The 24,904-nt window shown below is 42.6% G+C and overlaps 2 protein-coding genes across 14 annotated transcripts in view; one reads left to right on the plus strand and one right to left on the minus strand.

The window, feature by feature from the left end:
- The window catches only part of KIAA1217 (KIAA1217 ortholog), a 253,350-nt gene extending 242,561 nt beyond the window's left edge, over nt 1–10,789 (plus strand). For 6 of the 12 annotated variants that reach the window (XM_024215983.2, XM_024215985.2, XM_024215984.2 and 3 more), the window contains 4 exons: nt 3,283–3,402; nt 6,508–8,199; nt 8,660–8,785; nt 9,794–10,789. In XM_024215983.2, the coding sequence (XP_024071751.1) occupies nt 3,283–3,402; nt 6,508–8,199; nt 8,660–8,785; nt 9,794–10,285 (2,430 nt within the window). In that variant the 3' untranslated portion in view covers nt 10,286–10,789. Of the gene's footprint in view, nt 1–3,282; nt 3,403–6,507; nt 8,200–8,659; nt 9,307–9,793 lie in introns of those variants that run through there. The other 6 variants (XM_024215992.2, XM_024215994.2, XM_024215993.2 and 3 more) reach the window with 4 other exon arrangements.
- A 5,757-nt stretch (nt 10,790–16,546) lies between these two features.
- Nucleotides 16,547–24,904, minus strand: part of ARHGAP21 (Rho GTPase activating protein 21) — an 85,124-nt gene continuing 76,766 nt past the window's right edge. For both annotated transcript variants that reach the window (XM_029910962.1, XM_029910963.1), the window contains 2 exons: nt 23,397–23,428; nt 16,547–19,100 (listed from right to left, as the gene is read on the minus strand). In XM_029910962.1, the coding sequence (XP_029766822.1) occupies nt 17,367–19,100; nt 23,397–23,428 (1,766 nt within the window). In that variant the 3' untranslated portion in view covers nt 16,547–17,366. The remainder of the gene's footprint in view (nt 19,101–23,396; nt 23,429–24,904) is intronic.

A 24,904-nucleotide genomic window follows, 5' to 3' on the forward strand; every position in this document is an offset into this window, starting at 1 on the left:
AAAGCTGCTTCTATAATGAGCCAGCCACTCCCAGTCCCTATTCAAGCCCAGATTAATGGTGTTGAATTTGCAAATGAATTTTAGTTCTGCTGTTTCTCTTTGAAGTCTGTTTCTGAAGTTTTTTTGTTCAATGATAGTGACTTTTAAATCTGTAATAGAATGACCAGGGAGATTGAAGTGTTCACTTACTGGCTTATGTATGTTACCATTCCTGATGTCCGATTAGTGTCCATTTATTCTTTTGCGGAGGGACTGTCCAGTTTCGCCAATGTACATGGCAGACGGGCATTGCTGGCACATGATGGCATATATAACATTAGTGGATGTGCAGGTGAATGAGCCCTTGATGGTGTGGCTGATGTGGTTGGGTCCTCTGATGGTGTCGCCAGAGCAGATATGGGGACAGAGTAGGCAACGAGGTTTGCTACAGGGATTGGTTTGTGGTGTGGTGTGTAGTTGCTGGTGAGTATTTGCTTCAGGTTGGGGGGTTGTCTGTAAGCGAGGACTGGCCTGCCTCCCAAGGTCTGTGAGAGTGAGGGATCATTTTCCAGGATAGGTTGTAGATCGTGGATAATGCGCTGGAGAGGTTTTAGCTGGGGGCTGTATGTGATGGCCAGTGGTGTTCTGTTATTGTCCTTGTTGGGCCTGTCCTGTAGTAGGTGATTTCTGGGTACCCGTCTTGCTCTGTCAATCTGTTTCCTCACTTCCCCAGGTGGGTATTGTAGTTTTACGAATGCTTGATAAAGATCTTGTAGGTGTTTGTCTCTGTCTGAGGGGTTGGAGCAAATTCGGTTGTATCTTAGGGCTTGGCCGTAGACAATGGATCGTGTGATGTGTCTTGGATGGAAGCTGGAGGCATGTAGGTACGTATAGCGGTCAGTAGGTTTCCGGTATAGGGTGGTGGTTATGTGGCCATCACTTATTTGCACTGTAGTGTCCAGGAAGTGGATCTCTTGTGTGGACTGGTCCAGGCTGAGGTTGATGGTGGGGTGGAAATTGTTGAAGTCCAGGTGGAATTCTTCAAGGGTCTCCTTTCCATGGGTCCATATGATGAAGATGTCATCAATGTAGCGCAAGTAGAGGAGGGGCACTAGGGGACGAGAGCTGAGGAAGCGTTGTTCTAAGTCAGCCATAAAAATGTTGGCATACTGTGAGGCCATGCGGGTACCCATAGCAGTGCCACTGACTTGAAGGTATAAGTTGTCCCCGAATCTGAAGTGGTTGTGGGTGAGGACAAAGTCACAAAGCTCAGCCACCAGGCTTGCTGTGGCCTCATCAGGGATACTGTTCCTGACAGCTTGTAGTCCATCCTCATGTGGAATATTGGTGTAAAGTGCTTCTACATCCATGGTGGCCAGGATGGTGTTTTCAGGAAGAACACCAATGCATTGTAGTTTCCTCAGGAAGTCGGTGGTGTCTCGAAGATAGCTGGGCGTGCTGGTAGCGTAGGGTCTCAGGAGAGAGTCCAAATAGCCAGATAATCCTGCTGTAAGAGTGCCAATGCCTGAGATGATGGGGCGTCCAGGGTTTCCGGGTTTATGGATCTTGGGTAGCAGATAGAATACCCCTGGTCGGGGTTCTGGGGGTGTGTCCATGTAGATTTGTTCCCGTACTGTAGCTGGGAATTTCCACAGCCTAGGGTAGGCCAGGGCCTGGAATGCTGGAGAGGAGCTGGGGGCAGGGAAGGGGAGAGAAACACATTTTGGGGCACTGAGAACAGTGACAGGATCCAGAGAGCTCAAGCACATGATTGGTGGGGACCATAGCAGACTAGAAAGATGATGGTAGTTCAGGAGGGAAAGAAACCGGGGATCCGAGGTAACGGAGAGAGAGAATAGCAACAAGACGTTTAAGCGAAGACCTGCATGAGGGCAACATCACTGTCATATGTACATACCAAACATGTACGCCAGAGATGCTGTCCCCTGTGTTACCATGTGCAATGCAGCCCTGCATGGCATGTCCACGCCCCTCCCCTGACTTGAACTTGTGTTCAGTTGCACTTCCCTGTATTTACTATTCATTAGCATAGGCTTTTCTGTGCCTCAGCCCACACAGTGGGTTCACGTGGCTGTGTGAATTCATCAGGCTTTTTGTTGCCTATCTTAAAATCACCTGCAGGTTCCGTGTTTGCTGATAGAACACACATGTGGCCAGGTTTAAGAGTTTTGTGGCAGTGGAAATGCCGTTCGTTCGGCCCTGTATTGGGTTCGGACGGAATAAGTGGAAAATGAGAACTCTGGGGTGTGTATGTGGAATTTTATACTTCCGTTCTAGTTCGTTGAATGCCCAAACCCTACCCACATGCCACCATTTCCTTATACATGTTACAACTGAGACTGTCAGCAGCTTAGCTGATAAAATGCATTTCTGAGGGTAGAATTTGCGGGCTGGCCAGGGGCTGACAAAACAGCATTACTCACCTCTTGGAAATGGAGCTCATTACCCATACATGAAAAGTGTTTGGGGCAGTAAGGGGGAGTCAGATGCTTAGGGTGTCTCTATAGTGCTTATTATGCTAGCAGGGCTTGTCCTAGTGCTAGAAAAACAGCTGTATAGACAGCATGGCTCAGGCTGGAACTTGGGCTCTCAAGGTCACTCCCCTTTCCCTCCCCTCCAGGCTTCAGTGCCCGAGCCACAACATCAACAGAGCTAGCACATGAGCCCTGAGAGCACGGGTCTGTGGACCCAGGATGGAAGGTCTGTTCCCTGATGCAGTGCAGCCATGTCCTTAAGGATCTTTCTCTTGCATTGGGCCTCTTTAGTTGAAAACTTAGTTTTATGTCAGATGCTGCAGGTTTAGGCTTAAGCATACAAATTAAAGACAGGGATGCTGAGAAATGAAGTCATTTCATTAAGGACAGACTTGTGGTTATGACATGGGTTTGGGAGCTGTGTTTTTTGTCCCCAGATCTACCAGGGTCTTCCCGTTTAACCTTGGGCAACTCCTTTCACCACTGTGTGCCACAGAGTCCCCATCTGTAAAATGGGAATCAGCAGACTGTCTAACAAATTCATTATTTGTAATGCAGTTTGAGCTTGCCAGCCTACCTAATCTGAAAATAGCATTTCACTCAGACATTCAGGGCAGTAGCAGGAATAAATTAAACCTTGGTTTTTGTTTTGCTGATCATCTAAATCTCATGCTTTACAAAATTAGTGACAGTAGGTACCAGTTTTCAATGTTCAAACAAATACCCTCTTTGAAGCAGAACTCCTTTGGGGGTGTCTGTCAAAAGCTGACGGGGTGTCCTGCTAACTTGCAGTATTTTAATTCCTTAGGCTTTTCAGAAGTGCTCTTTTATGGATGTAAATTCAAACAGTCATGCTGAACAGTCCAGAAATGACACACATGTTAAAGACACAAGGCTTGGCGCTCTAATACACCACAAGGACAAGAAGGTAATAAGTGGCACTTGCAAACATGCCACCGACTCTTCGCATAACCTTCTTTCCTTGCTTCAAGACTAATTTTGTGTCATGTGTGTCCTTTCCTCTTTAACCCGTCCCAGTGGCTTATTTGCTTTTACCCCCGAGGCTGGCAGACAGGAGTTATAGTTGTGCATGTGCCCAAGTTGAGGAGGTCAGCTCATCGTTAACATTTACATAAGATTTCTGATTGAGGAGAGCTTGACAGACTCATTTTATAATATACCACCACTGCCCCGTGGAGTGGCGAGGCCTAAGGATTAAAACCCACATCCCAGGTGGCAGCTTAGAGCATTTTCACTAAGTCAGAGTGCCAGTCACCTGTGTTTCAAAGGTGCTGAGTAACTGTAAGTGTCATTTAAATCAGGGGAAGCTAGAGGTGAGCACCTCTGAAAACTGGGCTATGAAGGCCTAGTTTTGCCTTCAGCACTGTTTCTCTCTTTGGTCCCAACTCGTGAACCTGCAGCAGCAGATAGTGTAGTACAAATCTTACATCACATGACAAGTGAAGTGAGAGTTGCAATATCTTGAAACAACATTGAAGCTCAAGGGGAGCCTTTCACCCTGGCCTTTGGCTTTCTCCATTGCACGGATAAATCCTGAGGTTGAGTGTAACAGAAGACTTGGGGAGGGGGAGAGGGAGGGGGGGTTTATAGCCAAATTTTCTTTGGGAGAAATTTTGTCAGAGTTCTTTGACAGTGCAAATTCAGCGTTGAAAAGGCCAGATGATTGTACTGTCACCCAGCAGCCTGAGTCAGCACTCAGCTATTGCACATTTTCTAAAGTATAGTGCAAACATTTTTTTCCAAAGAACTGACTCAAAAATACTGTTCAATATTCTAATAATGGTTGTGACAACCACAAACTCCTAGCAATTAAAGTTAATTGAGCTTACATCTTGCATGACATTCACTGGCACCTTTCAATCCAATGGAGCCTAACCAACTGGTATACAGACTATACAAGTATCCCTTCATTTCCCAGATGAATGCAGCCATTTCTGGGGTGAAGTGCATGGCTGTTTAACAATGCCTAGAGACACTATACCAAAGTTTGGGACAGGCAGTGTAAAATGGAAAAACTGAAAATCCAGGGAAATGGCGGTAGGTAGAATGTAATCACTTGATGTAAAATGCAGCCAGAGCCCCAGGTGTAACCTCCCCACTCTTACAAAAAGTGCCATTAAATATATTGGGCCCCAATTCTGAGAGCCCTTTATTGTAATGGGAGCTGAAGGCCCTCAGCAACTTGCAGGTCTGGGCCCTTAAGAAACAAGAGCTGATGTTATTTCTGACATACAAACCATTATGTGAAATGTGGCTGGAGTGTCACACTGAACTTTAATTCTTCTCTGGCTTTGATTGTTTTGCATGATAATTCCTCCCTGTTCAAACCATTCAGTAGTTTCAGTGTCCTCCATGCATAATCTCTGTTAGTGCTAACAAACTGTGAGCATGTTGAGTAAAGATTTTAAACTATGAACCTAGCCCACTGCTAGCTAACTTTCTTCTTTCTGAGCTTTATATATAATACTGAGAAGCATGCATTAAGAGACAGTGTGCACTTGAAGTCCATTAAATGATTTCACTTAAGTTACTGTACCTTTACTCTAATGCATCCTCTGTGTTGGAGACTGAATTTCATGACTGATAGTTTGCAGCTTGGAGCCAGCAGTGGTTGCTAGTATAAATATATTGTTCTTTTGATGTATTTGAACCATTTTTTTTTCATTCACACTTTTGTCCTGTCAATACTTTTACTAAAAATCTGATTGTAAAATGGTTATTTTACATCAGTTATAATCAAGTTGCCTCTTCACCCCCAGTGCCCACAGCAAAACCCATAAGTAACAACAAAGCAATAATGAAGGGCGGGATTTGTCACTCTGCTGCAATAGAAATATCTGCTCTTTAACACAAACAAAAAAAGCTTCCTTGCCCTGCTGCTTACTGCTCTGAAGTATTGTCTGCAAAGTTCCTCACCTCAGAGCCTCCCTGGGAATGTGTCTATATAAACTGGACAGTTAAAAGAATCACTCTAAAACCTGTGTTGCTGGTAGCAGTTAACATTTAAGGTAAAGAACTACTGGATGAAGTCACCAGGTGCCTAGAGGATTTGTTTCTTTAAAGAAATAGGTTGAATTTTATTTTCTGGGTTTTTCAGGGTGTTAAATACTTCACTTATTTAGTGCTTCACTTAAGCACCATTCTTATCTGTAGTAGTCACTTGTAGAATGACTTTGGTATGGTCAGACGGCAGTTACATTAACACAGAACATCACTTCTTAGACAGGAGGAATATTAGAGGCAGTTAGAAAACAGCTGTTTACATTTCAAAGCTTACTTTCAAGGTGAGCCAGACTGTATCATGGTGACATTGAAAAGGGAGCAGGGATCAGCAACGTGTCCATGGTAATTTTTCAAAAAATTGAGTGACTGAATGACATAACCCCCCCCCAATGTCGGTCACTAAGTACGGTAATTTTTTTCAAGTGTCTATTGTGCAACATGGTGGTGCCGACCCCTGGAAGGGAGGTGTAACAGAGACAGTCCCAGTGAGCCTACAGGCTGTAGGGACTATCAATATTCGCAGTTACAAATCAGTCCCTTTGGCGTGGTTGTCAGCCTCCCTCACTTATGGTTTGATTTGTTCCCAACAGATCTTAGTCAAATACTGTATCTAGTTCAAGCGTCAGTCTTATGCAAACTAAGGAATTTTTGAAATCTGGTGTCTAAACAGGTCAAGGTAAAACAATGTTAGAGATAAGATAACTTGGGCTTTTGCACAGCACATTCTGGAGACCTTATAAAAAGGACAGTCTTTGGTTAGGGTACACGTTGGGCACATGCATAGTTCTGTGCAGTGATATGTTGTACAGTGTCCTACCAGAATTTGGAATTTTCCCATGAAGAAGTACAGAAATCAGAAGACTATTATAGACATGGCTATGCAGCAATGGACAGAGCAGTGAGGTCACAAGGTCTTCACTTCCTCTGAGGATATGGTGATTAATTGGAGAAAAAAAATCTTTGCAAGTAACAACTCTGATTAACTAAGTAATCCAACTTTCCCCCTTAGGTATATGGGGATACAACAAGATCTCCAAAAGATAGTGACCACCCTAAGGAGAAGAGGGAAGGGAAAACTGAAGACGAGATGAGTTCTGATGCTTCCAGCATATCTGAAAATAAAATTGGCTTTTCAATGAATGAGAATTCTGTATTCAGTAAAGATTTGTTTGTAGGGAATAAAGACTATTCCAACAAGAACCCCCATAATATCAGCACAAACTTCTCTAGTGTAGGCTTGCCAGAAAATGACAGAAGAAAAGGGGGTCAAGATGTCTTAGGAGTGCATTATCCAGCTATTGAAACTGGAAAACAAAAGCTGAACCATGGAATATTGAGACACACTGATCACAACATGCCTCAGAACAAACCACTAGAGTGTGCAGACAAATGTGTCCCAATCAGCAACGTTTCACCTCTTGTCAGGCAAACAGAGTTGCAAACTCAAGAGGCTTCCAGATCACCACAGGAGCAAGAAATGCCTGTAATTGACTACAGTCAGGTTGTGCTAAGGCCTAAAGTATCTAAAAATACCACTGTAAACTATATTGAGGAGACAGAGTCTCCAGCTAGCTCTCCAATTGAAGAAAACCCACCAACAGACAACATTGCTTTTATGATTACCAAGACAACTGTCCAAGTTCTGTCAACTGGAGAAGTTCATGATATAGTAAGCAGGAAGGGAGGAGATATACAAACAGTTAATATAGATGCCAAAAAGGACAAGACATCCCAACAAGGTGTACCAGAGAGTACAGAGAATGAAGAACCAGTAGTTTGTCTGGACAAAAAACCAGTCATCATCATCTTTGAAGAACCAATGGATATTAGATCGGCTTATAAAAGACTCTCAACCATATTTGAAGAATGTGATGAGGAGTTAGAGAAAATGATGACAGAGGAGAAGATAGAAGAAGAGGAGGAGGATGAAGAAAATGAAATATCTGAAATCCCTGTGATACAGAATGAAGCACTGCAGACTAATAATGGAAGAGCTGCTACAGTTTATTTAGCAAATCATGGGCTTGAGCAACAATATGAATTTAAACTTCAGTCTCATTCTGACTTTACAGAAACAAAAACTCCTGAGGAACAAGAAATAGCAAAGACCGGTTTTAACAAATTTAGTCAAATTTATGGTCTAAATTCAGAAGTGAAGCTGGATTCTCCTGATCAGTTTGGAAGCAGGCAGGATGCTAAGAAAAAATTTAAATTTAAGTTCCCTAAAAAGCAGCTGGCTGCTCTGACTCAAGCAATACGTACAGGGACTAAAACTGGGAAGAAGACCTTACAGGTGGTGGTTTATGAAGAGGAGGAGGAAGAAGATGGGACTCTAAAGCAACACAAGGAGGCCAAAAGATTTGAAATCACAGGGTCTCAGCCTGAGGATATTACCAAAGATAGTTCTGGCAAGGAAGATCCCATTCCTGAGACGTCGGCACAGAGCTCTAGGACTGATGAAATTCGAAAGAATACGTACAGGACTCTGGACAGCCTTGAGCAGACCATTAAACAGCTAGAGAATACCATCAGTGAGATGAGTCCAAGATCTGTCCCTGAACCTGCATGTGGCTCTGTAAGAAGCAGTGCCCCCTATTCTTCCCATATAACACAAGAGGCTGCACCCAGAGAACTTGTAGTATTGGACGAGAGCCATGCTGGTGCAGAATCCCCTCCGTCAATCCTATCAGCTTCACGTAAGGTACCTTAGTAGGAGAAATCAAACTCCAGCTGCTTTCTAAAATCTGCAATAATCACCATTAAGCAAGAGGTGTCTTATGATTTGTTTGCTTCTTTTCAGGTGGCTTGTTTGGTCTCCCCAGTAGGTGTCTAACAGCTAATAGATTGTTTTACCTCTGCTGCTGTTTGGTGACGGGCAATGCAGGGAAGCTGGGTCAATAATCTGCTGTGTGAAATGAGAAATGACACTGACATTAAATCCAATTTGATCAGTAGTTGAGCAGATTCCTCCATTTGATTCTTGGAATTAACAAGAGTGGTGTGGCTCGTGACGTGAATCTCTGATGTTTCCCCTGCATGTAGTACTTTGGCTTCTCACACAAAGCTTCTTTGCGCATGGTGTGTGATTCCCCTTTTTAAATGCACTCATATTTACCACTGATTTCCTTGTCTCCCCTGTGTCTCTACAGTCCTTTCAACAGGGCTCAAGCACCACTTCACAGACCAGCAGGATGCCAATACCCATGGCTACAAAAAGTAGACAACAAGGAAGCCTGGATAAAGCAGGCAGACAGCACAAGCTACAGGATCCACGCCAATACAGACAGGTAGTTTTACCCTAAACCAAATGTTTGGATGGACATTTAAAGCTGTTTTAAAAAAATGTAAGTCAAGTCACTGACGTAGATTCTACCAAATAATCAATTTCTTCTTTCAAATGTGATCTAACTAGACATCCTGGATCTTGGGGGCATGAAAATCTCTTTATGATCCTTATTACACTTTCACCATACTTTGCATGCCTGCAATAAAACATCTGCTTTTTACTCCAATGTTCAGCTTAGGATGCCATACCTGTTTACTTCCCTTTGGTAAATGTCATTAATCAGGACAGCTAGGAAATCCTCTGTTCAAAGCGTTTTAAAGGAAGTGACGGATACTAACCTATGTGTTTAATGCAGCGGTTCTCTAACTTCATTGCGCCGCGACCCCCTTCTGACAACAAAAATTACTACACGACCCCAGGAGTGGGGACCGAAGTCTGAGCTTGTCGCCCCGGTTGGGGGGCGAGGGGCAGGAGAGAGAAGAGGCAAAGCCCAAGGGCTTCAGCCCCAGGTAGGGGGCATGTATCCCGAGCCCTGCTGCCCAGAGCTGAACCCCTTGGGCTTTGGCTTTGTCCCCAGGCAGTGGGGCTCAGGCTTCAGCTTCGGTCCTGGACGCCAGCCCTGGCGACCCCATAAAACAGGGCTGCGACCCACTTTGGGGTCCCAACCCAGTTTGAGAACCTCTGGTTTAATGGATTGCATTAGATGCACATTAACGCTCCATCCAAATGTTTCCATTCTCATGTTAACAATCCTGAAGCATGACCAACGTAGTAAATAGTCCATAGGTTGATGTGACTTCTCGCACAAGCTTTGTTCTCTCTCTCTTTGCACGCTATGCATTCTTTGTTGTGCACTTTGGGGATTCAACCAGGTCCAGTCCACAGCTGCAAGACTTAGCTCAAGCCTTGAACTGTTAATTCTTATTTTCTGTAGGGCTGTTTTCCCAGGCCCTGTTTACTTATGTTACTGGCTTTCTGACAAACTGTCTCCTGCCATCTTTATTTACAGGCTAATGGAAGTGCTAAGAAAGCTGGTGGGGACTATAAGGCTACTTCCCCTACCCTACCTGCTTCTAAGATCCCTTCTTTTTCTCCCACCTCTGGGAAAAGCAGCGCTGTGCCTGCTTCTAGTGGTGACAGCTCTAACCCTCTTAATCCACCTACTAAAACATCCATTCCTTCCTTTAACCTTCTGAGTCCTCAAACAGGTCGCACTGCTCACTCTACCTCCCTAATTCCTTCGGTCTCTAACGGCTCCTTAAAGTTTCAGAACCCCACTTACACAGGTAAAGGTCACCATCTTTCATTCTCACTACAGACTCAAAATGGCCGGCCATCCCCCCCTTCCTCCTCCTCTTCCCCCCCTTCGTCTACCTCTCCCACTTCACTGAACCAAGGCCTGAAGAGCATCAGGACAATCCATACACCTAGCTTCACCAGCTACAAGTCACAGAATGGAAACGCCAGCAAACTCACCTCCTCAGCCAAGGAGACCGCTTAAAGTCTAAACACTAGTGTGTGCAACTTCACCACGGCTTCTGTTTATTATCAATGAATCCGCAACTAATATTTTAGCAAGAGAATATATCATTTTGTTTTATTGTTTGAGACTTAATATTAAACATGTGCTAAGTACTGGATTAATACAATAGACTAGAGTGAAGCTGTTTTGTAAAACTTTGTTGCTGTTAATGATAATAGAGCATTTTCTTTCTATATCTAGCACCTGTTACAAAAAGTGCAGAAGGTGTGTGAGAGTGAACTCTGTGTGTGTGTGTGCGCGCGTGCGTGTGTGCACAGAAATGTATAGAGCATGGAAAAAACAATGTATGGTTCCAGAAATTTTAGTAAGTTGTTTTGTATAAAGCTATTTTCATTATGGGGACTACAAGTGAACAGAGATATACTAAAGTGTGATTACACACAAATGTAAAACTGAAACGAAAATATTTTTTTCTTTTCTTTTAGTGTTATTTAGCTTTGTTACAGATTTCTATTTTTCTCAGCAAATCATGGTTCCTTTCAATATCTTTTTGCCAAAACATTTTGATACTATTATAATGTACATTTGAAAGTATTATGCTGGACAGTAAACCTCTACACAAGAAACAGAGTAAGACTGGTATTAGTGTGTATGAGGTAACTTAACATATTGCACTGCCATTCAAATTATATTTAATAATTTGCCAATCCAAAAAAAATAAATTTTGTTTTTACATAACTATTTGCTCATTACTTTTATTCTTCGCTAAATCCACCATTATTCTTTTGTTTTATTGAGACCTGGTAACTTGTATTGCAGTGTGGATTTTAAGATGTACACTTCTGTACTGTTATGTATACTGGCAACCTTTTGTACATATCTATAAATATATATATATAAAAATAAATACTGTATGTGGCTGGGCACAGAGTAGTTTTACTACACCAAAATTAATTTTTATGCATGCTTTAAAGATATATATATGGGGAGAGGTGAATATTGAGCAAATGGAAAAGAGCAAAAAGTTTGCATAGCTGGTGTTTTTGTAAATAAATTTGTTTAACACCATAATGTAATATACAGAACTATGCTAAGCAAAGAACTTTACAAAAATAAAGGGCTGCATGCTATGGTTTTGTATTTTGTCACCAATAACTTTTACAATGGTTCCAACTCAAATGGTTGTTCAAAAACTTTACTTTTAATGTAAACAGTCTGACATAATGAGTAAAATTGTAATTCTTTGAGATTTGGACTTGTACCTTCTAATGCCATTGAAGAGTTACCCGGCCAAACAGCAAAAGAGGAAACCACCCTTCTCTAATTAAAAGGGACTGCCTCCTCCTCTTTCTGTTTGGTTTCTTATGTCTATTATTCTTTTTCAACAACAGAAAAATAAACAAAGAAACAAAAACAAAACACCAAGTTGCTGTTACTTGAGGCTGAAAGCTGGAGGCCCTGATCCCTTACACACACACACACACAGGTTCATGGAATCCCTTGCAGCAGTAATATTGTCAGTGGAAGCCTTCTGTCCAAGACTTCAGCAATCACACCAATATCTATGCAAATACCTGAACCAACTCTGGGTCAAGTAGCGCTGCTCTGGATTAGAACTGAGCCCACAGCAAGGCTTGTCAACATGATGGTTAGTCAGCGCTGCCTTTGCAGAAACACCCCCTGCCTTGTGTAATGTTACTTTGCAGACAAGGACATAAGCAGCTTCCATCCTGTCCCCTCCTTTTTTTGCTAATTTGTCTCCTTTGCCGTCTGTGTTTAAGAAAATAGTGTTAATCAATTGATGCTTCTCTCGCAACAGACTTGTTTCTCCCTTTGTTTTCTTCTCCATGCACTTGAGGAACTCTAACATGAAGTGGATTTATTCTTTGTATGCAGCCAGCATTGACACTCCATTTGCCTAATAAGAGCCCATGACAGATTCCCGCACGTAGGCAGAGGCTTGACAATTTGTTGCTAGCGTGAGTGCACAAAACAGAATTTATCCAAACAGAACTTGGTTACATTTTACAAAACCTGTCAACCTCCCTCCCACCTCAGTTTGCACAATCAATCATTTACCAAATATAAGAAAGTAGCTAGTTAATTGTGATTTTAGACATGGCTATTTTCCCTCAAGTGTCAGACTATATATTCATGTATAAAATACTAAATCTAAAATTGAGCCCATCCTAATCTTGTCTCTACTAACACTTATGGCTGCGCACTCCTTAATGCACTGACAAATGTACTTTTATGCAGCACTACCCTGTCACATTCCTCCATTTTGCAGTACTGTCATCCATTGCCACTGGTGCCTCATCTCTCCTGCTGGGCTATGAGGTCCCGCTGCAGATAATCTCCATCTCCATGCTTTCTGTGTCCCTGCATTACCCCCCGCCCCACACACACACACACCCCTCCTTGCTCAATTTGAGCCAGAGGCAGCAGCACAGGCATAGGTGATGGCTGCAATACTAGCCCCAGCTGCCATCTAGTACCCACTTGTGTATCCTTGGCCCAGTGCCCAGCACTGCCCATACCCCTGTGTGGGGCAAGGGAAAAAATGAGTTATATGGCTAAAGGCTACTTAGTCACCTCTCCATAGTGGGACCGACCAGATAGCCTGTTTTTAAAGGGACACCTCTTTTGGGGGACTTTTTCTTATATAGGCACCCATTATTCTCCCCCCCTTTCAATTTTTTCACAGTTGCTATCTAGTCACCCTACCGCTCCACCCAGTTGTCCATAGGGTTACGCTAGTGTAAGTGATAGGAGCCTCTCAGCCAATATGTCAGTATAGCTGCTCTCCACGTGTTGAGCATTGAAAATTAAGGCTGTATCTACAAGACGCACCAGCTTCTAAGTGAAATTTATCATTCCTAAATATATACAAAATGGACACAGCATCCCATGGGGAACAGATGACAGAATGAAAGTTTTCAACCACAAAACACTTGCACATACCAAAAAAAAATCAGTGACTGGGCAAACTGTAACTACCTTTTTTTGGTTTAAAAAAAGCACACCCCGTTATGCATGTTTCTCTACACCAGGGAACTGGAGAGTAGTGGCTATACCTCATAAATGGGGCATTTTTCTATTAAGCAACAGCCCACCCTTTCTGTGACTCATGTCCTGGCAAAAGGAATTCCTGCATCCCAAACTGCATCTCAACTGCTGCAGGATGGATGGCAGCGCTGAAGCACAGAAGGTTCAGCAGGTGCTCTGTACAGGGAACAGGTATCCTACCTGCCCTGCCAACTTTGGAATCTCTCTCATGAGGTGGGTTTTTTGAGGTAAACTTGCTATGATGGCATGACATGAATTTGCCACCATGCCCCAATCAAAACCCAGGTGCCCCTTTCTCCTATCTACTGCCCTGGAATGTTCACCCACTCCAAATTTTGCAGCAGGGCCCCTCCCATCATCCCTCACCCGCGTGCCTACCAACCACCATCTCCAAAGGAGCAGAGGGCTGCTACTAATCCCAGCCCCTCACTGAAAGGGGCTGTGGTGCACAGAGAGGGGAACAAAGGGAGGATGGAAAATGATGTTAGGGTAAGGTGTAGTATTTGGCTTCCTTTTCTTATTGCAGGGGGATCAGCTTCCTAAAGTCTGGGAACTAGTAGCCTCCAGCCTCCCCCTGCAGCAGTGAGGGGGACCTTACAAGGGTCATCAACGCGACCTTGTTTTCTGGGGGACTGAAGTCAGATTGCCCTCAAAGAAGATTGTGGCACATGGTGGGTGGGGAATAGAAGGTGAAACCCAATGAGGCTGGAGAGGGCAGGAGATTGAGTGAGAGAGGTTATTATACAAAGGGGCAGAATTGTTGGGGGCAGCAACACTGAAGGAATAACATGAACATGGGACTGAGGGGAGTAGGAAAGAGGGCCTTTCCCAGCAGCAGGTGGTGCAGGAGGGACCGTCTCACTTTCAGGGAAATGGGTGGGGTTGGGGTAGGGTGTGACAAAGCCATCTGGGAATGTGGCATGCAGGAGAATATGGACAACCGAGGAAGGGTATTAAGGAAAACATGGAGGAAAGGGAATATAAAAGCATGGGGGAGGAAAGACTGTAGGAGAGCTTGGATAGAAATTCTGAGTAAGGGAGGAGACAGCACCAACCCCGAGAAAAACAGAAGGGAGATAAACCCCCCCCCCACACACACACTGGCATTTTTGCATGGTAGATTTTGAACATGAAATGCACTCTCACTTTGGCCTTGGGCGGCTTCCCCCTAGAGGATAAAAAAAAAAATCACAGCAACATTAAGTGTAGGGGGAGGGATCCCAGGAGATAATATTGAAGAAAAAAAAAAAATTTTAGCGCCCCTGGTGCTAGAACATTACTGTATATTAGGCAAAGGGAGCAGAGAGGCTGTCACTATCTTGCAGCTGTAGCCTTCATCTCCAGCGGGACCTAGAGGGTGCACATCTCTCATTCTACCTTCCAAATGACCAAGACACTGAGGAATTATCTTCTCAATTTATTAAGGGCAACTGCAGTTCCACAGGATGGTCAGCAACAAGGGAGCCCTGCTGGTGGCCGTCCCTTCTTCCCTGACACAGGGTGAGAGAGAAAAGCAGGAAGGTGGTTGAAGACTGGCTCCTTAGATTTCTTAGTGCTCATTGTAAATGTCACAGGTCTGCTCGAAATCAACACTCACAAGTAGTTTAATTTGGAAGGAAAGGTGTGTGGTTGCTCTCAAACCAAACTGAGTCCTCCCCGCTACCACATTTAAAGGAGAACATCGCTTTGGAGACGTCAAAAATTACAGTCCCCCAAAATTATTCAGCTTTTCACAACTATCCCAGAAATGTCCATTTGTTCTTTATTTCCCATCAAGAGAGAGCAGTCCTCTTTCCATTTGATCACTGCTGAATCAATTCAAGTATCTATTTAGGAAGTATGAACTGTGGAGGGTCTCCCATGGTCCACAGGTATTAGAACGCACTTCGCTAGTTAACAGAGAATCTGCTTCAACCGTGAAAAGATGTCTAAAGGCCACTTGCAGTCCATACATATTTTCATGTACTTTTGTTATGTGGATATCAGAGCAACATAGTATCCATGGTGTTGAAGTCCCTTGCAGAAATGCACTTTAAAAGGAGAATTTTAGTCCTGACTGTAGTGAAATTAAACTGCCAACTACTGACTTTGAGAAGCTAGCAAAGATTGATTTGTCCTTATATTTCAAATGGAGATGCTACTTATGCACCAGCATCACTATACAGCTGGAAAAGGTGCTAGAGGGACAGTAAGAACAGAAATCATTTTTATTTCAGTTGCTACTGGGCACAGACATACACAAAACTTCAGTAAAGAGAATTTTCATGGCTCATCAAACAAGATACTTTTCGCAGTGGAAATAAATGTTTATAGTTGTGTCTTCACAAGGAACAGTAAGGTAGATACAGATTGAAGTATAGAACTATTACAGCCATTTTGAACAAAATGAAAAAGGCTCTCTATGGAACCAAGCCTGCCTACACATCACGCTTTTGTTAGTACTGAGAACACGTGCATGAAAACAGAATTTTGTTGCACAGAGTTTGTGCGCTCCTGCTGTTCATTCCCCGCTTAGGACCAACACTGGATTATTGTTACCCTCTTTAGAGCAATTAACTTTCCTGTCACCAACAGAGGATTGTGACTTGGAGGGCAAATACCCAGCAGTGGACAAAGTAAGGAACAAATATGCTAGGCAATAAAAGAGGAGAAACCAAGTATAACATGTAGGTAGAATTGTTTGTAAATAGAAATTTTTCTGAGTTTTCACAATCCATCAGCTGGCTGCTGGTATGGAAAACACCAGAGATCTAAGGGTTAAGATATTCAGCATTCTGTGATTCTGAAGGATTATTGATATTTTCATGTTTTCCTCAGTACCACAGAATCTGCACATTGAAGGAAGACCACCTAACCAAATAAATTTCAGTTAGTGTATGAGATAGGGCCAGACTGTAAATTGAGTTTAAAAATCAAAATGAAGAAATTTAAGCATCTGAACCTTCTGTCACATGCTAGACTTGTGGCACTGTCCCATGGACACAAAAAGTTTGAAAAACGCAGAATCCCTTACCTCTGAATAACTCACAGATTTGTAATAGTAGCTTCTTTACACTCTGCAACCCAAAACCTTTGAATTGCCTCTTTCCACACACAGACTGTCATTCACTCCAGGCAATAATTGCAGGTTTTCTGATATTTGGTGCAGTTGCAGATTGCAACTTGTAAGCAATCATTTTAGAACTATTCATTAGAATGAAATTCAGGCCATTCTAGGAGTCACAAAAACAATTTTATTTCCAGTGTTTAAGTAGATGCACACAGGCATGATACAAGTTTGGATTCATTAAGTCTTCATGCAGAATTATATTCTTCTCAATAAAAGAAACCAGTTCCATCCAGGATCCACTATCTACACGCCTATGTTACAACATTTATATCAAATCTGGTATCTGAAGAAAAGATACACATGTAATATGTACATTTAAGTTACTTATTTTACAGAAAGATTAAAAATTCAAGTCACATAAAACTCAAAAACTGTATTAAAATTGGAATATAAAACTCAGAGATCCAACTGGAATGCCTAAGGAATGGAAGCTCTGTATCCACCTGTGTTAAAATCTGTAAAATGTAATGAAATTTGTTACCAATAAAATGTGTTTGTTTGTAGTATGTTTTTCTAATTTAACAATTAACAATATGGCACCCTAACACACCAAATGAATTTATGATGAGGCACTTGTTAGTGACTAACCCAAAAGAACAATTTTTCTGCATACTAATGCCAGGCCAACTTTCAGTCATAAAACCATGTACACACTACATAGCATGTTGCATCAGATGCTTTGTTCAACATTTGTATGCAGCCATCAAATATACTTTTTCTTAAAATAGATATATACTTTAACTTTTTTTAAAATGTTCTTCTGGCTGTAGTAATGCACTATGAAGACTTTCCACAGTGCATATGGATGAAACCAGCCCAAATGAAGGCTGCATAAAAACAACAGTACAGGAAAATATATACAGGGCTATTGGGAAGTGTAACAGTAAGCTACTGAATTGCTGTAGTGGACCTTTCCCCATTTCAAAGATACTGGTAAAATCGAGATCTAACCACCTGGGTCCCAGAGAGTTTATGAGGATGGGCATCAACTGCTGCACTGAAGTTGCTTTTGTTCATGCTCTGATAACTTTCACCATTTACCTGGTCAGGGGGCTGGAGTGATCCTGACAGAGGTGGTGTTCTACTGATCAAAGTCAAGCTGCTAGAAGAACTGCCTTCATCTGCCTGCATCTCTGCAGATACAGGCAGATCTGCCTTTGATACATCTGTTAAGCGAGTGTTCTCAAGTTTGGGCTCTCCAGTTTCACCCGTATTAAGGTCAGTTGTGCTAGTGCGTAAACGTTCCCGTGCAAGCCACTCTGAAATTGAGAGGTCCTGGGCTGGACATTTTGGCTTCAACCGATTCACAGCTGAAAGCTCAGATTCTCTTTCTCTACTTTGACCCTGCTCTTGAGCTTTCCATGCATTCAAAACACTTATTTCTGCAAAATCCCTCTGCCCTCCGAGTGTATGCCTTCGCCTGATATTTTTTCTCTTTGAGGTCTCTGCAGAGCTAGATTTTTGATTTCCTATACCAAACATATCATCTGCAGATGCTTTGAGACGCAGTTTTAATCTGTCTGTTATTTTAAGTCTCCACGTAGGTTCTTGTTTTTCAGTTTCACTTCTAGATGATGTAGTTAAACTGCTTGTTGATCTTCCTTTTTTCATTATATCAAACATTTTGGTCATTGCAGGCGACTCCTTCTCACTCTTGGCATCCCCTGATCCTTCGCTATCTGTTTTGTGCCGGGCAGACTTTCTTCTAGATAGCGTATCACATTCAATAAGTTTGTGAGAGCTAAACAGTCTGCGGCTGTCTAACTTTGGTGTTGAACTTCCCTCAGTACAACTTACTTCGCTTTCTTCGGAGTTCCTCCGATTTGTTTTTGGCACTTCTTGCATTTTCCCCCTGAATATCCTTTCAGCAGCAGAACTTGTAGCAAAGACAGGGAAATCACTTTCACTGTCCGTTTCCATAGGACGACCTTCACTGATCAATTCACTTCTTTCATCATCAGCCTCATCCCCCTTGCTTTCTGTCACCGATTGCACTTCAGGGCTCAGCATATTAGAATCTAAACCGGTTACGTATGTAGTAGATGAAGTGGTTGAGTAATCCGAGGTGATAGAACTGACATCAGCAGCTAAAAATTCAATGCATTTAATTTCAGGGCTGGCTAATTTTTTGCCTGGAAATCTGTGCAGGGAAGCCTGGGAAGAAGTGCTAAGCATAGTGCCAGAGTCAGACACTGTCTCTTCAACCTGGGGTGAGGCTTGTGAAATAGGCATTTTAGGACTATTGTTCTGTATTGTTAGCCGATGGCTGAGATTCGGTGATTTTGTATATTTTTGTTGGTAAGGTAGTGAAGGCTCCTCTAAGGGGCTGCTCTCTTTCCTGAATGATTTCTTTTCATCCTTTGCAACATTCATGTCTTTTTTAGTGCTGTTCTCTTTTTCTTTCAGAACAAACATCCTTTGTTTTCTTCCTGCCATCTCTCTCTCACATTCCTCTTTAGCTGTGTCCTCTTTTGTTACATCACCATGAGATTGTTCAGCAAGCTCCTTCTTAAAAAACACATTGTCCAGCTCATCTTCTGAGCTGCTTGGTTGTGGTTTTTCTTTTGGTTTTTTTCGCTTGCGACTGGCTGCTGCAAAGATGGAGGACACAAGCAGTTCCCTGCTATACTGATCTTTTCCAGATCCCCAAGAACCCTGTTTTAAACAAAAATCAAGGAACAAGGTTAGCAGTTAAAGCATGTACATGTGTGCCATTGGTTTAAGATTTTATATGGGTATTCTGGTCTCCAAAGCCACAGTGCTCACTCCTGTTTCTTCAGGGAACATTGCTCTGCTCTGTGTGTGGGGCCTTCACTGCCACACTGGGCACCCTGCATCCTCCCCTTCCCCACTTTGCAGCAGAATCCCTCTGACTTGCCACAGTCCAACTGCAGTTATTAACTGGGTGCTTGATTAACTTGTTAAGGAGACTCCAGGGAGCCTAAAAAGACCCTCTCCAACATCAGCATCTTGTGTGATTTGTTTGACAGAGAACATTCTGCAAGGCTCTAACTTCAGTCCCTCCCTCTTCTCACTTTACACCCCTTTCTTTGAGTGATCTCATACAGCTTCAGCTACCATCTCCATGCTGACGACTTACATATACCTTTCCACTCCTGACTTGTTTCCGTCCATCCAATCCCAGATCTAGGCCCATCTTTCTGACAGTGCCTTCTGAACGTATCTCATCATCAATTTAAGCATAACACAGGGAAGATCAGTTTTGGCCATGAAGCATTCTCTGCTCCCCAGATTCTCTGGCACTAATGACACCACCACAAATCTCCACATTATTCAGCTGGGGGAGGGTAATATCTGACTCTTCCTTTTCCCTTGCTCCATATTACCTAAGCCCTGCTCAAATTCTGCTGCTGCTTCCAAGGCACTCAAGAGATACAGCTTTTCTTTCCTTCTCTCTAGCTTAAGCTCTTGCTTATGCCCTCATCTCCTGTTTAGATTCGTGTGACCTCTTCTCAGGCCTCCCTGATCAGTTACTCCCCTCCACGCCATGCAATACAGGGGTTAAGATAAATTTTCCTTGCCTGTTCATCTGTCCATGGTACCCCCTCTAGGAATCCTTTCACTGGTTCCCCCTCCTCCTCTGCATCAAATTCAAGCTGCTTGTGCTTGCTTTCAAGGTCCTGTATAGCTCTGCCTCTATTTCTTTTTGTGTCACCCTTCCACCTGACTTCAATCCCACTGACCTCAGCCCTCCATCTGTCTGCTTCTGCCACAAGAATCCCTAGGCTTTCTCCAAGGCCACTCCCTATGCATGGAACTCCCTCCCTGAACTCGTCCTCAAGGCCACAACCCTCTCCACGTTCAAGTCCATTCCGAGGGCCCACTTCCACCATGACTTCTACAAAAAATTAATGGGATGCTTATGGCAAGGTGAGTGGTGAGGTACTTAGGGACAATCCTTTGTGTTTGTTTGGTTTTAATTATCACTACAATTAAAGATGCACCACAGAAGATTTTCCTTAAAATTTTGTACACCCTTTTTGGTTTCGTTTCTTAGTTAAAGGCAGTCTGAAAGTTTTAGGGGGTACATGTTTGATTTAAGTGATTTTTCTGCTTAATTTTCTTAAGCCTTGTCCACATTAGACAGTTGTACCGCTTTAATAATACTGCTATAGTTAAAGTGGTACAACCTCCTAATTTGGGTGCAGTTCTATCAGTATAAAGGTGCTTTATACAGTAATAACAATTTCTGTACACGAAGGGAAATAACTATACCAATATAGTCACTTTTATTCCAGTCTCACTGGTATAAACTGGTATCCACACTATGGTGTTTACTGGTATAACTATTTTGACTTAAAAAAGAAAATCACACCCCAACCCAAAGTTAGACCGAGAAAACTTTCAAATGTAGACCATGTCTTAGGGTAAAAACAATGCCGAATTCGGTCTTCTTTGGTTTTGCCGAAGGGCCACTGGTGGAGGTTTCTGAGAATTTTTACTGTTAATAAATCCACTGAAGCGGTGATGTTTCTGATTTAACAAAGTCTTCCTTTGTTCCAAATGTTAACTGGTCAATGTAGATAACAAAAACTAGTCTGACTCACGATTCCTCTCCCTCTGAACTACCCAGCTCACACTCTTAAAAACTCTGGTTGTCTCTAGACTGGAAGACTCATCAGTGGAGACGCAGTAGAGTGCTAACATCATAAAAAATGTAAAAAATAGGCACAAATTTAAGTCTGCCTTTGTACATCACAAAGCAGAAAAAAAAAAAAAAAAAAAAGAAGAGGAGAGGCCAGCGGGGAGAGATGATCCTAATTATTTTTCCTCCTTTTTAGGACACCTTAAGAATAAGAAAATATTCTTTGGGAGTAAGGACCAAGCCCCCTCCTACATGTCATCATTGCCTAGCACCCTGTAGGCATTACTAGGAAAAAATAATAATAATGACGACATAAATAAGGTAAGTCAGTTGCTTACATCAGTCAGGGAAGCTTTAAAATGACCAAAATCGACAGAGTCCTGTGGCACCTTATAGACTAAAAGACGTATTGGAGCATAAGCTTTCGTGGGTGAATATTCACCCATGAAAGCTTATGCTCCAATACATCTGTTAGTCTATAAGGTGCCACAGGACTCTTTGCCCCTTTTTAACGATCCAGACTAACACGGCTACCCCTCTGATACTTAAAATAGCAAGACTCTTAAGTTTGCAGGTTGGCATTTCCAGGGCTGAGCAGTCTGCTCTTAACAAGACCTGTAGGTGCCATTTATTTGCATCTAACTACTCATCCATATTTCTAGTCTCTCTCGCTCTCTCTCCCTGGCTGACCTCAGGAATGAAAAGTTTAGTCTACCAGAGAAGAGCAGTAGAGGGGACAACCCTCCAGAATCTTGAAAATCCTGATCAGTAATTAGCATGCAGCATCCCAAAGGAGGAGCATGCCGCTGACCACAAGGCATTAAAGTTTTGGGGTTCCCCCACCAAAAATAGTTTTTGTTTAAAACAAAAGTGGCAGCTGCTGAGCCTGTCCACTCACTTGCAGTTGTGCTGAGTTACAACCTAGCAATTACAAATGCTGACGAAGTGAGTACAATAAGCCTTAAGGGAAGTGGAAATCTCACTTGCAATATAAGCATTACATAGCTAGATACTCAGACCCCACGATGGTGATGGCTGCAAGTGCCTCACAACACTAAAAGATTTTATTTTCACACCACTGTTAGGTAGGGAAGTATTATTCCCGTTTTACAGAGATGGGGAATTGAAGCACAGGCTAGATGAAAAGACTGGCCTACAGTCATATAGGACAGGGGTTCTCAACCTTTTTCTTTCTGAGCCCCCCCAACATGCTATAAAAACTCCATGGCCCAGCTGTGCCAAAACAACTGTTTTTCTGCATATAAAAGCCAGGGCCGGCATTAAGGGGTAGCAAGCAGGGCAATAGTCCGGAGCCCCGTCCCACAGGGGGCACCAGGAAGCTAAGTTTCTCAGGCTTTGGCTTGAGCCCTGGGTGATGGGGCTTGGGGCCCCGGGCTGCAGTCCTGCACTGTAGGGCTTTGGCTTTCTGCACTGGGCCCTAGCGAGTCTAATGCCAACCATCCTTGGAGGATCCCCTGAAACCTGCACATGGCCCCCCAGGGGACCCCTGGTTAAGAACCACTGATATAGGGTATGTCTACACTGCAATTAGACACCCATGGCTGGTCCCTGTCAGCTGACTCGGGCTCACAGAGCTCAGGCTAAGGGGCTGTTTAATGGCAGGGTAGATGTTTGGAACCTTCCCATCTCACAGGGTCCTAATGCCTGGGCTCCAGCCTGAACCTGGATGTCTACACTGCCAGTAAACAGCTCCATAGCCTGGGCCAGCTGCAGGTTTTTAACTGCAATGTAGACATACCTATAAAAAGTCTGTGGCTGAGCCTGCAATTGGATCTAAGCTCCTGAGTCCCAGTCCTGTATCATACCCACAAGACTATCCTCGCTACCTCAAAAGTGCTTTCTAATGGGTTTGAGCAGAGAAATCTTTGGCTATACCAGTTGGCTTCTTAGGGAGCTAGGATCCATGACCTTCAGCAGAAGCTGCCCTTGTATTCTACACATACTTTACAGACTGAAATAGAGACAGACATGCAAAAGTTGTTACACTAGTCTGAGTGTCAACCGCAGGCAAGCAATACTATATAGCCTAAACAAGATGTATAAATAAACAGTAGTTTATAGCATAGAGACCCCAATTGTAACAAACGTTGCTTCAGAGTTTGTAGCTTCCCTTCATCATGAGAGTCAATCTTTGCAAATGAGACTTTTTCCACTTTCATGCTCCAAAATTAATTGGAGAAGGAATATTGAATATAGCACCACGTGTTTACAATAAAATCTTAAATAATGCCATATGTATCCATGTATAAACAACCAATGCAACAAAATGCAAAGATCTAAAATAGATTAGAAGTTTATTCTTTATAATTTCACAAAAGATTTACCTTAGATTTTGCTGAGTCACTAGTAGCGGAGTCTGTGGGAAAAAAATCAGATATAATATGGTCAGTTCTGTGAAAAATTTGTTTTTGCTACAGACAATGCTGGACTTATGGGGGCGGGGGAGAAATTAAAAAAAAACAAGCACAGACCAAAATGTGAGAGCAAATAAAAACCAGAACAGAGTGGATAATCAGAGCTCACAAAGATGCAAGCTGCACCACAGAAAGCCACCGCCATGAAAGGATGCTGTGAATTGTAGGCAGAACCCGCTCAATGACAGGAATGGCAAAGGAGCCCTGTTCTTCTAAATAAAAAACAAAGATACTAATGTTTATTTCATGTTTTAAGTGTACAGCCCTGCAAAACTGCAGCTGAGAGACCTTTTCAGGATTGTCCTGGGTACTCTCCTATGACTGATGCGATACACAATGCAAAACTGAACATCTTAATATTGCTGGCTGCCCTAGCTGCAAATTGAGGTTCTCATGGTTGCATTCATTTTGTCAAACTATTAAAAGTTATTTGACATAAGAAGTAGCATTTTAACATTGTGCTTTGTTTTAAACCCCAATTTTACATCTGTATTCTCCTCTGAGTAACATATTGGTGAAATTTTACTTTTACCTAGCTAGAGTACAGCTGCTACCAGTTTTGTATTTCTCTATAACAAGCGTTATTATGAAATGAAAAATGAACACCATCATTTTATTGTCTAGCAAAAATTGAGGTTATACAGTTATAAAGGGGGTAGGAAAGGGCTAGCACAATGACCAGAACATGTTTTCTTTGACATTTTCCAACTTTTGGGGGACTTTTTCCCCAGAATTAAAGAGCTGAGCCCCATGCCACACCCCTTTTTGACACATGGCTAATGCTTTATGACTAGAAAAACTGGTGGACCATACCATGCTATTCCTCCTCAGGGTCTGCTTCAGAAATAACAAGAAACAGCAGAAAGACTTTTAAAAAGTAGCATTGATCTGTTTAAAATACTCTTAAAAGAAAATTTACAGCACAGATCAATTTTTTTTTTTTTTTTTTTTTTTGGCATTTACAAGAAATGGGGGTTTCTGCAGACAAGGCAGCTACAATGTGGGCAACAGTCCTCCTTCTTCCTACAGTTCCAGCTGTCCATGAGTGACATCACAGAATCCACTAGTGACATCACCGTGTGATAGACTCCTCCCACTTCACCTGTTTCAACATCGGTATAGAGTGACTGTTTCAGTAAGTGCTGAACAACCCTTGAAAAACTAAAACAAAAGCTAGAGACAAAGGGATACCTTTTGTGGGAAACATGCTGGGTTAGTGCAACAGTACAGTGAGGGTAAAAGAGTCACCAAGAACACGCCTGCAATGCTAGTACTTAGCCAAACCGACAGGATGGCAATTGATAAACAGAAGGAAATCAGCTTTAATATAAAAATATTGCAGTATACTTATGAAAATGTCATCTGTTGACAAGCAAAGTAACAAGTTTTAACTGCATTCCTAACTTTGGGACGAAGAT

Source organism: Terrapene carolina, unplaced genomic scaffold (assembly GCF_002925995.2).
Source record: "Terrapene carolina triunguis isolate 2854851 unplaced genomic scaffold, T_m_triunguis-2.0 Scaffold84, whole genome shotgun sequence".
NCBI classification, from domain to species: Eukaryota; Metazoa; Chordata; order Testudines; family Emydidae; genus Terrapene; species Terrapene triunguis.